Here is a 15,650-nt window from a genome sequence, read left to right as displayed (position 1 = left end):
TCATCTTGATTTTAGAATGATTGAAAGTCAGCCCTCCTTTCTCCAGGGTGAACACTGCGTCTAGTGAGAAAGTTGTTAGTTCTGCCTGGGGCCCTCTCTGCCTTATTCCCTCCGCTGACAACACTGTGAGCCCCTGAGGGACAGGGCCCCTGCCTCCTTCACCTTTGTATCCCCAGCAGATAAATACATACAATAGACCTCAGTAAACATTTGATGAATGAACTACTGTAATTGTCCTCTATCTTACAAATGGATTTGTAAGATTTTTAAATTGGAGAAATGCAATTGTCTTTAAAAAAACAAAAAAACAAAAAAAAAGCATAAAAATTAGCGTTGCTCAGAGTATATGATAAAACTTTGATAAAAGAGCTCAACATCTTCCGTTCTTATTGGCCCAACCAACAAAACCTAGTGACCTGTTGTAAATAAACAGGATGATTGCTGAACTGTATTCCTTCTCAAAGAGAGGCTTTCTTCAAGCATAAAAGTCTATAATGATATAGCAACATCCAGGCCAAAGAAGCAAACGATAATGATTTCCAAGATCTGAAAAGATTTAGAATGTAATCTTTTTTCAAAGCATAGCACATGACTTTATCACATCTGTGTGCATAGTTTTATTTTTTCTTTATTTCTTTTTATTTTTGTTTCTTATTTATTAAACAAGAATTTATTTAATTCTTTTAAGGTGTTCCTTAAATATTATCATGTGGAACAGTTAAATTTAATGCGAAAGGAAGCTGTTGACAAGGTTATTTTGATTCAAGCCTGTGTCAGAGGATTCTTGGGTTCAAGAAGGTACAAAAAACTACAGGAGAAGAGGAAAGAGAGTGCCATAATTATACAGTCAGGTATAATATCATCTCCCCATGTAACAAAACATGTTATGTTTAGACGTGAGCATAATATCAAATCTTATATGCAAATCTCTAATTTTTATGTAGCTTTTGTGTTTAATGCCAGACTCTGTTTGCCTGATACTTTCTCTGTGCTAAATCGAAATCTGATTGTTTTAGTGATTGACATTTTTAATATCTGAATAAATGTTTTAAGTAAAATAATTTAATTTTAAAATTTTCTGCCAAGTATTAATGAAACACAATTGACCTATTATCAACAGTGATTGAATTAATTATAAATCTTAAGAATTGTATTATTATAACCCACTCAACAGTAAGACTTTTCCTACTTTATTCCAAAGGTTACACTTGCCATAATTTTTGACAACTTAATTAAATCTCATTTTGTAAAAGGGCATCCATTTCGTTCTGTTAACTGTAGGGAAATAATATTTATAACCATTCTTCATTTCACAAATTTTTATTAAAATGTATTAATAGACCTTTGCTTTCCATTTTTCTGTAAGAAACTAAATTTAGAACCTAGCTTGTCTTGGTACAGTATCTTTCAAAATTTTTTGACTGGACTTCCATAGTCAAAAAATGTGTTTGCTCTGTAACCTGACAGACACACATAACTACAAGCAAAGCACTCTGATAGTTTCTGTTCTGGCTTATTCCATTTCATTTTGAGATGCTAGATTTGGCCCACTAAATCAATTTTATGATCCGCTCTTGATTTGCAGCCTGCGTTCTGAAGAACACTGATGTGAGGGGCAGCTGACTAACATTCAAGAGATTCATGTTCCAGTCCCAATTCTGTTGGTTCATAACGCCTCATCATCTCTTTCGGAATTTTAAGCCCTTAGCTTCTCATGGCAACATCAAAATACAAACCCTGTAATTCGGGATCTAATTCTTTATCCATAATTCCAGAATTCATAAAATGCTGACAAAAAAGTTTCTCATAAATCATTTGGCAGTAAAACACGACCGAATATTTATAGTCTTTTATTCATCCCACTTAGTAAAAATATTGTGTTTTTCTCAGAAATATTCATGTGTTTGATTATCTAATGCTTCCCTGATGTGGAGAATGTTATAGAATGGACATTATTTGCTCTGAAATACCTTTCTAAAACAAAAATAGTTTAAATCTGAATTCTGAAATATATCTGTCTCCAAGGATAATTGGCCAAGAGGTCCAAAACATATACTTAGAAAATGGGGGCTTTCTCTCATGAATGCTGAATATGGCAAAAATAAAAGGAAAATAATTATTAGCAGATTTTAAGCAAATGAGAACATTTTGTCTTTTTCATCAGCTTAGCTCATCTGTATCATTTTAGTTCCATCTTAGTTCTCTCCTTGACATGAAAAGTACTTGAATTATTTTCTTGCTATAGCTTCTCATCTGGAAGAGTTTAGTTAATGAACAATGTTTTCTATGAACTTGTTCTATTTTGAGTCTTTCATTTCATTTTCCTCTTTGACATTGATAGCCAAAAAACCATTTGTTTTTACTCATTAAAGTAATGCTCTTTTATTTATCACGATTAACACTACCCTGGGCCTTGTATTTTTCAGCTGCAAGAGGACATCTAGTCAGGAAACAAAGAAAAATCGTTAACACAAAAAACACAGCAGTAACAACCATTCAGACTCATGATCAGGAATTTGACTACAAGAAAAACTTCGAAAATAAAAGGTATAATGATGTTCATTCTTATACCACTTTGCATTATAGATTTTTCAAATCTGTAAAATCACAAAATAAAGTTCAGTCTTCCTCGTTCCTAACCAGGTTCCTAATACCGACGCCTTAGATGTCAGTCAACACTCAGTGACCACTTCCGTTTTCTTTATCCTCTTTGGGAGTTCGTTGGCCTGATGACCATACTTTCCTTCTCAAAGTTTTTTCTGCCCGGGCTTCTGCCAGACTGCTCTGTACATTTCTGCTCCTAATTTTGAGTGTCCTTTGCTAATTCCTCCTCCTCTCCCTGTATTTAAATCCTCCTCCACATCTAAATAATGTCCCTGGGCTCTCTTATTCATTCCCATGGCCTTCATAATCTATATGCCATTGGCTCCTAAATCATAATCATCCTTTAAAGGATAGCACCTTTGTCCTATAGTCTCCTGAGCCTCCATACCTATATTTCTAAGTGCGTTTTAGCAGATCCACCTGAATTCATTTATACAGTAGGCTTTGTGCTAAGTAGTAGGGACACAATAGATAAATGAGACAAAATCCTTATTCTCAAATTGCTCACAAAGTCATTGGAAAGAAATATGACCAATAAATACATGTTCTAGCAACGTGAGTTAACTCTGCTGTAAAAATATGCAAAGGCTGCAGTGGGGGCCGTGGAGGAGAACTCTGCCTTGGGTGGTAGAGACTGGGGGAGGGGAAAGATCTAGATTTTGCCTAAATGGTAAAACTTGAATTGATCAAAAGATGAATAAGTGGTTTTCCGGGGAGATGAGGATCATTCCAGCCCCAACTCCAGGCCTCTTGTCTTCTTTCCCCAAATTTATTGATATTTAACTGATATATTACGTTGTTTAAGTTTAAGGGTGCAACATGGTGATTTGATACCTGTATATATTGTGAAATGATCACCACAACAAGGTTAGTTAACATTTCCATCACCTCAATAATTAAAATATTGTGTGTGTGAGTGTGAGAACATTTAAGATCTGCTCTCTTAGCAACTTTCAAATATGTAATACAGAACTGTTAACTATACTCACCATGCTGTATATTAGATCCCCAGAATTTATTCATCTTTTTTAAATTTCAGCTTTATTGAGGTATAATTGACATATAAAATTGTAAAATATTTAAAGTGTACAACACGATGATTTGATATACATATACCTTGTGAAAGGCTTCCCCCCACCTATTTAATTAGCATATCCATCACCTCACAGTTATCTTTTTTTTTGGTGAGAACATTTAAGATCTATTCTCTTAGCAAAATTCAATCATATCATGCAGTGTTATCAACTGTAGTTACCATGTTATACATTAGGTCCTCAGGTCTTCCTCATAACTGAAAGTTTGTACCCTTTTCCCTACCTCTCCCTATTTCTCCAGGTCCCCACCCCTGGCAATCACTTTTCTACTCTCTGTTTCTATAAGTTTGACTTTTTCTTTTTTCAGATTCCACATATAAGTGATATCATACAGTGTTTGTCTTTGTCTGGTTTATTTCGCTTAGCATAATTCCCTCAAGATCCATCCATGTTGTCACCAATGGCAGGATTTCCTTCTTTCTTGTGGCTGAATAATACTCCATTGTATACATACACCATATCTTCTTTATCCATTCATCCATTGATAGGTTATGTCCATACCTTGGCTATTGTGAATAATACTGCGATGAACATCTATTATTCACAATAATAATGCGGATATCTCTTCAAGATAATGGTTTTGTTTCCTTTGGATATACACCCAGAAGTGGAATTGCTGGATCATGTGGTAGTTCTCTTTTAATTTTTTTGAGGAACTTCCATACTGTTTTCCATAGTGGCTGCTTCAGTTTACATTCCCACCAACAGTGCACACAGGTTCCCTTTTCTCCACATCCTCGCCAACGCTTGTTATTTCTTATCCATTTTTTTTTTTTTTTTTTGGAGGAAGATTGGCCTTGAGCTAACATCTGTGCCCATCCTCCTCTATTTTATATCTGGGACGCCTGCCACAGCATGGCTTGGTAACTGGTGCATAGGTCCACCCCTGGGATCCTAACCAGCGAATCGGGGGCCACCAAGGCAGAGAGCACAAACTTAACCCCTACGCCACCTAGCCAGCCCCTATTTTTTGTCTTTTTGATGATAACCATTCTAACAGTATGAGATGATATCTCGTTGTGGTTTTAATTTGTATTTCCCTGATGTTTAGTGATGCTGAGCACTTTTTCATATACCTGTTGGCCATATGTATGTCTTCTCTGAAAAATCTGTTCAGATCCTCTGCCCATTTTTAAATTGGGTTATTTGTCATTTTGCTGTTGAATTGTATGAGTTCTTTATGTAATTTGGAGATTAACCCCTTATCAGAAATATGATTTGCAAACATTTTCTCTCATTCCATAGGTAGCCTTTTCATTTTGTTGATGGTTTCCTTTGCTATGCAGAAGCTTTTTCATTTGATGTGGCTTATTGTTTATTTTTGCTCTCGTTGCCTTTGTCTTTGGTGTGAGATCCAAAAAGTCACCACTAAGACTGATGTCAAGGAACTTACTACCTATGTCTTCTTCTAGAAGTTTTATGGTTTCCGATCTTAGATTCAAGTCTTTAATCCATTTTGATTTGATTTTAGTGTATGGTGTAAGATAGGAGTCCAGTTTCATTCCTTTGCATGTGGTTGTCTGTTTTCCCAGCACCATTTATTGAAGACACTGTCCTATCCCCATTGTGTCTTCTTGGCTTCTTTGTTGTAAATGAACTGACCATAAATGCATGTGTTTATTTATGGGCTCTCTATTCTGTTCCATTGATCTATGTGTCTGTTTTTATGCTAAATACCATACTCTTTTGATTACTGTAGCTCTTATTTGAGTTTGCTTGTCTTCTCTCATTAATTGTATTTTGACTAATATTAGCATTCTTTGGGGGTATGATAGAGTTATTTAAAATACTAGCAAAGCCACTCCTCAAAATTGTGGGGTTCTTGGTTCCCTACCTAGTTTTCCGATCCCTGGCAGAATGACAGGGCTTCTGTCATGCTGCCTGTGTAAGTCTGAGGATGCCATAATAGGCCCACAGAGTGACCCATAGAATTAGGAAAATGGAGCCCCAGTAGCTTTTCCAAGTTTGACTCAAAAAACAGAAGTCCTTCTTTCCAAACAGATGGTGTAGGACCAAAACTCTCCTATGGCTTTGCTGGGCCAAAATGAAAAGGTTTTGGCAAAAGCCTCTGCAGTAGCCTGTCAGAGTGTGAAGTTATGACTTTTCGACTCTGCCTTAACACCCTTTCATGGCCATGGCCTTGTCACTCTTGGGAGAGTTTTGCCATTACAAAAAAGAAAAAAAAAGGAGTGTGGCTAAAAAAAAGAGATGTAAAGAAAATCTTATCTTCAAGTTGAGGGGCAGTCATTTTGGATTAAGGATATTGGTAAAGTAACAACTGTGACATCTTGCCAGCATATTGTATAATCATGAACTGAGCAGGGACGCTGCTTTTCCGTTAATTTTGTAAGATATTTCCTGTGATCAGTAGACTTAGCGCTTATTAAAGCACAGCACGTCCGCCTGGTGAGCACACCCTGCTTACTGGTTTCACATCTAGATGTATTTTCCATAACATCCCCTCACTATAGGTACTTTGTTTTGAAAAGGATATATTTGAAGTGATTAAATTCCTAGAATTTTGACACCTCACTAAGTGAAAATATGCTAGGATATTTCTCACTCTAAGTTGAAACTGGTTTTCTCGTGATTTGAGTAGCCATCACAGTTGTCTGGAGACCGTTTTGGGAAACACTTGATTAATGTGACTTGATAAGTTTTGTTTTGTTTTGTTTTTTGTGGAAGATTAGCCCTGGGCTAACATTCACTGCCAATCCTCCTCTTTTTGCTGAGAAGACTGGCCCTGAGCTAACATCTGTGCCCATCTTCCTCTACTTTACACATGGGACACCTACCACAGCATGGCTTGACAAGTAGTGTGTAGGTCCATGCCCAGGATCTGAACTGGCAAACTCTAGGCCGCCAAAGTGGAACATGCGAACTTGACTGCTGTGCCGCTGGGCTGGCCCCCAGTAAGTTTTTGTTTTGAGTTTTTTGTCCCTTTTGCTTTTCTCCCACCATTATGTAGCATGTAGCTATTGCCGAAAGAGGTAATAAGCTCAAGTTTGGTATCGTATATTCAGATGCATTATGTTTTCCACAGGGAATCTTTTGTGAAGAAACAGGCAGAAAATGCAGTATCTACCAATGAAACAGTCATTCCTGCTCCAAACAATCAAGGGGGTACATCTGTAGTGAAGACTTCCACTTTCAAAGCTGAGGAGGAAGCCGTGACTACTGTCAAAAGTAACAACAGAGGATATCAAACTCAGAAAAAAATGAATAACATCTGTGGGGGAGAGGCTAAGCAAGAATTGTATCTGGTAGAGGGCCCTCAGGGAGAAGTAAGCCCCCAACAGAAGTATATCAAAGACCTGGAAGAGAACAGTAAGGTAAGGACAGTGGAGAAGCAGGATGCTGTGATCCAGACTTACTGTCACAGTTATACTGAGGAAAGGGATTTTGAAGACTCAAAGGCAGCATATCTAGAAAGGAAGACCATATCAGAAAGGCCAAGCTACTCAGGACTTCGGTTAGCTGAGAATGAGACTCAACAGCCTTCTTTTAAAAAAACTTTGGGACCTAGTCTTAGCCAAAGGTCAGTTCATCAAAATGCAAGTAGCGGGGAAAAAGAAAAGAAGACATCTGTGGTCACCCAGAATGCACCAGTATGCAGCCAGCAGAGGAGCCATCTGCAGCGTGGCGCCGTCCACGAGAGGCAAGTGGAAGCAACGATGGAAGCCCAGGAGGAAGATAGAGCAGCAGTGTTCATCCAGAGCAAGTACCGCGGTTACAAGAGAAGGCAGCAATTAAGGAAAGACAGCATGGCTTCTTTTGAAAACCAGCAGATAGTGGCAACACCAACAGAAGTAGCAAGAAATACTCACAATTTGTATTCCTGTTCCCCAAAGCATGAAGAACCCTGTAATATCAAGACGAAGGATAACAGGGACTCAAAAGCAATTTCAGAAAAAGGAGCATGTGATTTGGCAATTTTTTCAAAACAGGTATGTAAATAAACAAATTTATTTAGTACCAAAAATCTCTGGGAACTACACAATAACTGAATTAAATAATTGATGACCGATATATATTTCATCTGTTTTTATGACAATGCAAACCTTTTAAATAAAATTTCTCAAGGGTTATTCTATTTAAATATCCATACATTTTTAAAACAATTTGCTGTGATAAAAATAGTACAAAATATGACCAAAATCTTGTGTAGTAAGGAGACTAGTCCTTGGTTTACACAGCTTGCTAAAATGCTGGCATTTGACAATGCAAATTTCCATGTATCTGAGGCCTTTCATTATACCTAAAAAAAAAAAAAGATTTTCTAAATCCACTAAAGTCTTTTCTTTCTCTGCCCCAGATTTTGAGACCATATAATTAGGTATCCAAATTAGATGTGTAGCCATACTGAGGCGTACATGCAATGAAGATGAAAGTCTTCATGTTACATCATGACAATGAGGGACCACAAAGAAAAGGCCCTCTTAGAGACTATCTCGTGCCATTAGTAGGTGTGTTTCAGCTCTTTCTAGAAGAGAGCAGTCAGCTTTAGGGCTTCTCATCGGTGTACGTGGAACTCTGATAAATCAACACTGTGGAGAGGTCACAGGGAGCAGCTCCTACAAATGCTGATTTCAGATCTTGTGCTCTAGGTGTTTGACCTTAAGATCACTTTATGTGTCATCACCTTTATTTTCTCCTGTGTAAAGTGAAGAATTCTAACTAGATGACCTATAAAATACATATTATAAATTAATATGGACTACCAGGTTATATACTATACACGATAGTATATAACATAATAGAAGAACTAACCCGTATCATAATGGGTTAGTTCAAAGAAGGATCACCTGATGCTCCTGAGTCCCTGAGCCCATGAGAAAGCTCAGTAAGTGCCCTGGGACACCCCTTGAGTGTTAGAAGTATGACGCAAATATCTCCAACTTCTAGATGTTAGCAGATCTGCCAATTATTCATTTATCTAGCCCCTTCCTGTTCTATTGGTGTGTAAATTTGCTCACCTTAAGACCAAATCAGGGACTGGAACCCTGACCAGCTATGCAACCGGGACATTGAGGAGATGCAGAATTACCAAGTCATCTACCGGAGCCAGCTAATAACTCCATGGGAGTGGATTCAGGGCTCGAGGCGGCAGAGCTGGAGGCAGAGGAGCAGGAACCCACATGCAGCCTAGCAGGACAGCCATGTTAACAGACGAGACAGGCGCAGGGGCCGGCTGGGACGAGAGGAAGCAGGAGACAGCAGCCCTGAAGTGAGGCTACGAAGACTGGAAAGGAACGGAGGGAGGTTACTGGAAGTCGGCAGAGGACAGAAGCAGACAGGCAGCCGAGTGGTGGGGACAGAGCCGGGTCCAGTACATGAGAGTCCAAGGGACAGTGACGAGGAATTCCTCAGACTCAGTGCACCTGTGGAGCTCTCTGAAGTCTTTTCCTTGATTTAATCTGACACATGAACTTCTTTTTAGATATCAAAGTTATCTGAAGAGTATTTCATTCTGCAGAAAAAACTGAATGAAATGATTTTGTCCCAGCAACTGAAGCCTCTTTATCTGGGTGTCTATCCTCATAAGCCAATTAATAGACGAGTTTCTTCTCAGCAGTGCCTCTCAGGTAAAAATCAGTAGAGTTAGAACTTCCTAACGGGAAAGGGAATGCCTGATACTTTACTTTATTTGTTTATTAGTTTCCCACCTTTATTCTATGGCAATAGTGACTATATTCTAACTGCCTTGGGGAAAACTTTCATTTCATTTCATTTCTTATAAGCAGATACACATTTTTCCAGAATGTTCCACATACTTCATACCTTCTCTGAGTTCCTGCTCCCCCTCTTTTCTTTTTTCCCCAATATATCCTTTAACTAGAACTTGGCGTATGACACCAGAAGGGAATAGGAAGGGATGGTGTTGGGGTTGGTAAGACAGTGTACAGGTTTGATAAGAGGGAGCAGACAAGTGAAGTATACCTATTCCTTTTGTCAGTGTCTGCCACCTTGAGAAGAGTGTAGAAAGTGCCAGTCTCCTTTCAGATGTACCAACCCAGATGCACAAGAAATATCCTTATTAGATTTTCTTCTAATCAACCTAAATCACACTCTGCCCCAATTCCACTGAGCTGGTGGGGAATTCAGTCTCAGTAATTATTGGGCCTCCCCTTCCCCAGGGCTGTGCAAAGGCCCTAGGTCCTTATACACCCACCAAAGGATCAGGTAGAGCCTGTGGTCACTAGTCATTTGCCCATACAGTTACTGTTGGGACGTCCATCACCTGGCTGGCATCATGATCCTTTCAAGTCAGGAGGCTCTCCTGCCCCCATATCTGCAGGAGGCACCCAGAAACTGGTGAGTCGGGAGTCTCACCTGGTCCACACATGCTCCAGGTAGCCAGCCTCTCTGCAGCCTTATCACTTTCCCCAGGGGTGACCACTGACGGCCCTGCTGACTTCTGTCTGGGAGAATATTTATTTTCCCTCGCTTTCTCAGAGGCCCTCCACTCTCTCGCCACCCCCTCCAGGACCCCTGGGACCATCTCTGCAATAAGTTTGGCTCTTACCAAAGACAGGAAGAGGTGCTAACTTCGGCAGCTTCTACAAAATGCCTTAGGCAGAAAAATACTAAAATGAGCCTGGCTATTTGCCTGATATGGGAAGAAGGGAAAATATCTTAATATTTCAATCAATTATCCTGCCACATTGTTTTCAAGTCAAGAATTGTGGTGAAGCTTTAAAAAAAAAAAATCACTGCCCACGAAGTGGCTCTTTGGTCCTTTCCACCCTCTGCTGTGCTCAGGCCCTGGCCCAGAACCGCTTGCTGTGAAGAAGCAGCTTAACAAGTCAGAGCCCGGAGGCCCGTTAGTTTGAGTGCCACCAATGACCCTTGTCTAGACAGCATGCTGACAGGCAGGAGCAGAGGGGAAAGGCAGGCACTTCAGCTTCCCTCTCTTGTGCGTGTGGTAGCCCTGGTGAGTGTGGGACAGTGAGGTGCTGGTGGTGTGGGAGAGAGAAGCGAGGGAAGCCAGGAGGTGTTCCTGTGTAAGCAGCTCAGCCAGGGCCTCAGCGGGAGCTGGGGGCCAGGGCAGCTTCCTAGGGAGGGAGTGGAGGCTGCTGATGTGTTCCCATGACTTGCACTTTTGAACATCTCAGGGCCTTGTGTGTGAGAGTTTAATAAAAGTTGTGCATATTTTAAGTGTACAACTTGATGATTTGAAATACATATACACAGTGAAATGATTACTACAGTCAAGCTAATTAACATGTCTTCTCACATCGTTACCTTTTTAGGGTGGGGGATGAGAGCACCTGAAATCTCCTCTCTTAGCAAATTTCCAGTGTTCAATACATTATTATTAACTGTGGTCATCATCCTGTATGTTGGCTCTCTACACTTACTCATCCTACATAACTGCAACTTTGTACCGTGTGACCAATGTCTCCCCATTTCCCCACCGCTGGTAATCACCATTCTACTCTCTGCTTCTGTGTGTTAGACATTTTTAGACCTACGTGTAGGTGAGATCATGCAGGCTTTTTCTTTCTGTGTCTGGCTTATTTCACTTAGCATAGTGTCATCCGGGTTCGTCTATGTTGTCACAAATAGTAGGATTTCCTTCTTTCTCATGGCTGAATAATATGCCACTATTTATATTATATTTTATATATATATATATATATATGTATTCTTCTTCTTCTTTATCCATCCATCTGTTAATGGGCACTTAGGTTGTTTCCATATCTTTGCTGTTGTGACTAATGCTACAATGAACAGGGAAGCACAGACATCGTTTTAAGGTATTAATTTCATTTCCTTTGGATATATACCCAGAGTAGGATTGCTGGACCATATGGTAGTTATATTTGTAGTTTTTTCAAGAACCTCCATATTCTTTTCCATTGTAGCTGTACCAATGTACATTCCCACCAACACTGCACAAGGTTCCCTTTTTTCCACATCCTGGCCAGCATTTGTTTCTCTTGCTTTTTGCTCATAGACGTCCTAACAGATGTGAGGTGCTATCTCATGATGATTTTCATTTGCATTTCTCTGATGATTAGTGATATTGAGCACTTTCCTATATTGTTGGCCATTTGTATGTCTTTTTTGAAAAAATATCAATTCAGGTAGTTTGCCAATTTTTTAATCAAGTTGCTTGTTTTTTTGATGTTGAGTTGTATGAGTTCCTTATATATTTTGGATCTGATATATGGTTTGCAAATATATTCTCCAATTCCATAGGTTGCCTTTTTATTCTGTTGATGGTTTTCTTTGCTGTGCAGAAGCTTTTTAGTTTGATGTAGTTGCATTTGCTGATTTTTGTTTTTGTTGCCTGAGCTTTTGGTGTCATATCCAAAAAGTCATTCCAAGGTCATTGTCAAGGAGCTTTCCCCCCATGTTTTCTTCTAGGATTTTTATGATTTCAGGTCTTATGCTTAAGTCTTTAATCTATTTTGCGTTCGTTTTTGTGTATGGTGTGAAATAACAGTCCAATTTCATTCTTTTGCATGCCTAGCACCATTTATTGAAGAAACTATCCTTTCTTTATTGTGTTTTCTGGTGCCCTTGTCAAAATTAGTTGACCATATATGCTTGGGTTTATTTCTGGGCTCTCTATTCTGTTCCATTGGTCTATGTGTCTGTTTTTATGCTGGTACCATACTGTTTTGATTTTTCTAACTTTGTAATATATCTTGAAATCAGAAATTGTGATGCCTCCAACTCTATTCTTCTTTTTCAAGGATTTTGATAGAACTAAAAGCAGCAGAATTTTACTACAAAGTCAAATTGTTTCACTTTATTCCTCAATCTGCCATTTTTTTAATGAACCTAAGAAGATCAGAAACCAATTCTTAGCTTATAAGGAGAGGATTGTAATTCAGTGACATTTCTTTAATTCTTCAGGTTTAGAAGAACTCTTTTGTTCTATGCACATGTGGAGAAGTTATATTTTCTACAACACTTGTTTAAGGTTAAATTGGCAAATATCTGAATTGTCCCACATCCCTGAGAGTAGCAGAGAAAGTGCCTGAGAGAGGGTCTCAAGTGGCCTGAAGACACAGAGGGGTCTGGGTAGACCTGACAACCTAGAACCAAGGAGTAAGGGAGGACATTGGGAGAAGTACTGGATGCCAGTGACCAGAGACTAGGCAGTACAGTTTCTCTCTGCAGATGCTGGTGAAAAGCCAACAATAGTTACTGAGCAGATGGCCTGTCTCCATTAATGCCGTGAAGCTGCAAAAGTCTCCCACCCCCAACCCCAACTTAGATGTGGCCCAGAGAGAAAAAGAAGAGGAGCGCAAACCCAAAATGACTACGTTCACTCAGAAGACACTAAGAGAATTGAAAGCACATGAGTTTAACTAGGATTCATTAAAAGTAATGTAATGCTAGAAAATAGAAGTGAGCATTAAGAGGCAGGAATTAAGCCTAGTTTTAGGAAAATCAAGTTACATTTTTGGACAATTTTTGCGAAAATTTAACCCTGCCATAGACAACTGCATTTTTGAAAGATCATTCTGATTGTATCATGTGAACACAATTTGGTGGCATGAAAGGGAATATGGAAGACAGCAAGAGGTGACAGTGGTTTGGACAAAGTGGTGGCTGTGGGACGGTAAACAATTTCAAGCAACGGTTAATCAGTAGATGACCTGCCAGGTAGGCAGGCGGACATGTGCGTGATAACTGAAGCCATTGAGTAGATGAGATGGTCCAGGAAATCCACCTACAGTGAGAAGAGAAGGGAACCCAGAGCAAGAGTTCAGATGGACAGGTCAGGTAGAGAGCGAAGAGAAGCAACCAGAGAGGTGGGGAGAACACCAGGGAGCCTAGTATCAGAAGCCAGGGGAAGAAGGTTTTTAAGATATTGTGCAGAATGATGCTGGCAGAGCAGGTGGGAAGAGAACTATAAAATATCCATTGAATTTCTTATGCATTAACAATTACTTACTAAATTCCCCAGAGGTTTTTTAAAATATTAGAATATACACAAATGGGAAAAGTGGATACAAATAATCATTGTCCTACTTTCTAGGAGATTCACCTCCAATATTTGCTAGGCTTTATCATTGGGTATAGTTTATATTCATATATTTTAATGATCTGTGCAACTATTTTTTCCAAAAATTCCTTGAATATTTATAAAAGTTCATGGTAGAATCCAGAATTCCAACTGAGGTTGCAAATTGGGTCAGATATTGCGTGGTCAGTATTTAATCTCTGCAATGGTCTGGATGCATTATGGTACCTTTGGATGTCCTTGTTTTATCTCAGGATAGGCTAACTCCACCCTCAATTTTAGATCCTAGTTTTCTTTATAAAATAGCGTGGGTTTGCCAATCTCCTGACCACGTTTCAACCAAGAATTTCCACCACTGCCCGTTCCCTATTCTTCCAGTTCTGGTGATTTTCCCACAGTTATCTTTATCCACCTACAGACATCGCAGACGACCCACAGTATTCAGGTGCACACTTGCTGGAGGGAGGAGATTATGAGTACGCAGTTCGCCTGTGTTTATCTTCAAAGTAATTTATGTAGATTACTTTTGTCTTCCTCCAGTAGATCGTCAACCCTTTGCAAGCAGGACCGTGCCTGTACTATAGACTCATGTTTTCAGTTACCCTAGCACATTTATTCATCGCACAGGTGACATTCAATAACTGCTTAGTCATTGGCTGGAAAGCTGCTTAATTTCCTCCAAACATTACAGTGGAGCAAAGTATGGCGGCCAGTCGAGTGAAGATTTGAAAATTTGGTTTTTATTAAAACAAAAAGTGAAACATTACATTCTTTAAATGTTCATTTATTTTCGTATGTTGTCTGTTTTGAAACGCCAGTCAGAAAAGAAAGTCTCATAATATAGAGAAGTCCTATCTCCTTAGATAATCAGAACTGCTAACCGTGAAATTTGGACCCTCGAAGTGCAAGCAGCTGCCCTCACCTGCGAGGCAGATTTAGTTGATACGCTGTGGCTCCTGTTAGGGTGGGTTCAACAGGCCACCCCTGCAGGACTGTCCTTTGTGGCCAACCATACTCCCCATGAAAAATTTCACTTGGGAAGCCAAAATCAAGCTCATTTGCAAAGAATTCTCTTACTAAAATAAGCCTGAGTCACCTGAAATTTTAATTATCTCACGCTTTTCAGAAATCTACAGGCATCTTCAAATAATTGCTATACTCAGCTTGGTTGTAAGAACTCAGTAAACCTTAGCTGGATTGTGTAAAGTGGCCTGGAAAAGCTTCTTACACATTCTAAAGAAAATCCTAGAAAGCATGGATAATAAGTGATGATAATCTAATTTTTCAAATTAATTTTAACAAACTGTAACCTTATTTTAGAAGATTTCTCTTTCTGTGGGACATGTTTTTAAATGTGCAAAAGTGTCAAGAGTAAAATTATGTCAAAATGAAAACTGAGGAGCTAATTATGAAGTTTTAAAAAAATAAGGTAAGTATCTGAACTATTTATTTTATATTGTTATTTTGATAATATTTGTTATAAATTGAAACTGTACCACATTTTTGTTGAAAGAAATGTAGTATAGAATTTAAATAACTAGAGCATGGCCACTTGATCACAGATCCTAATAAATGCTGTTATATTCATAAGTATACAATGACATAGCGTAATTTCTCCCTGAATGGTGTGCAGAGTCCTCCTTTTGGGGGAATGTTTTTCTTCTTACTTATGGTGCACCTGGCAATTTTTGTTGACCATTGTGAAGAAAAGAAAAAGATTAATTGTAGGACAGATAAACCCTGATAACACAAAAGCATGTTCCCTTTCTCTCCTCTTACAAAGAAGCTGAGTCTCCAGCAGGCTGTAATTTTTTAATGATTTGCAAGGTTAACAAGTAAGGATGCTATTAGGACTCCCATGCTTCATTTACATAACATCATCAGTGAATTCAACACCAAATCACAGCAGCCCTTGGCCATGTACACACACAGTAGATATCGTGAAAATACTCTTATGTTGCTTTCAG

At 39.0% G+C, this 15,650-nt stretch overlaps 1 protein-coding gene across 1 annotated transcript in view; it reads left to right on the top strand.

The window, feature by feature from the left end:
* The window catches only part of MYO3A (myosin IIIA), a 218,365-nt gene that overhangs the window by 179,811 nt on the left and 22,904 nt on the right, over positions 1–15,650 (top strand). The window contains exons 28-31 of the mRNA XM_046678079.1: positions 689–851; positions 2,427–2,547; positions 6,742–7,645; positions 9,139–9,283. Coding sequence (XP_046534035.1) covers positions 689–851; positions 2,427–2,547; positions 6,742–7,645; positions 9,139–9,283 — 1,333 coding nt within the window. The remainder of the gene's footprint in view (positions 1–688; positions 852–2,426; positions 2,548–6,741; positions 7,646–9,138; positions 9,284–15,650) is intronic.

Source organism: Equus quagga, chromosome 12, assembly GCF_021613505.1.
Source record: "Equus quagga isolate Etosha38 chromosome 12, UCLA_HA_Equagga_1.0, whole genome shotgun sequence".
NCBI lineage: Eukaryota > Metazoa > Chordata > Mammalia > Perissodactyla > Equidae > Equus > Equus quagga.
The sequence above is the reverse complement of the archived record's forward strand: the minus strand, read 5'-3'. Positions and strand labels throughout refer to the sequence as shown.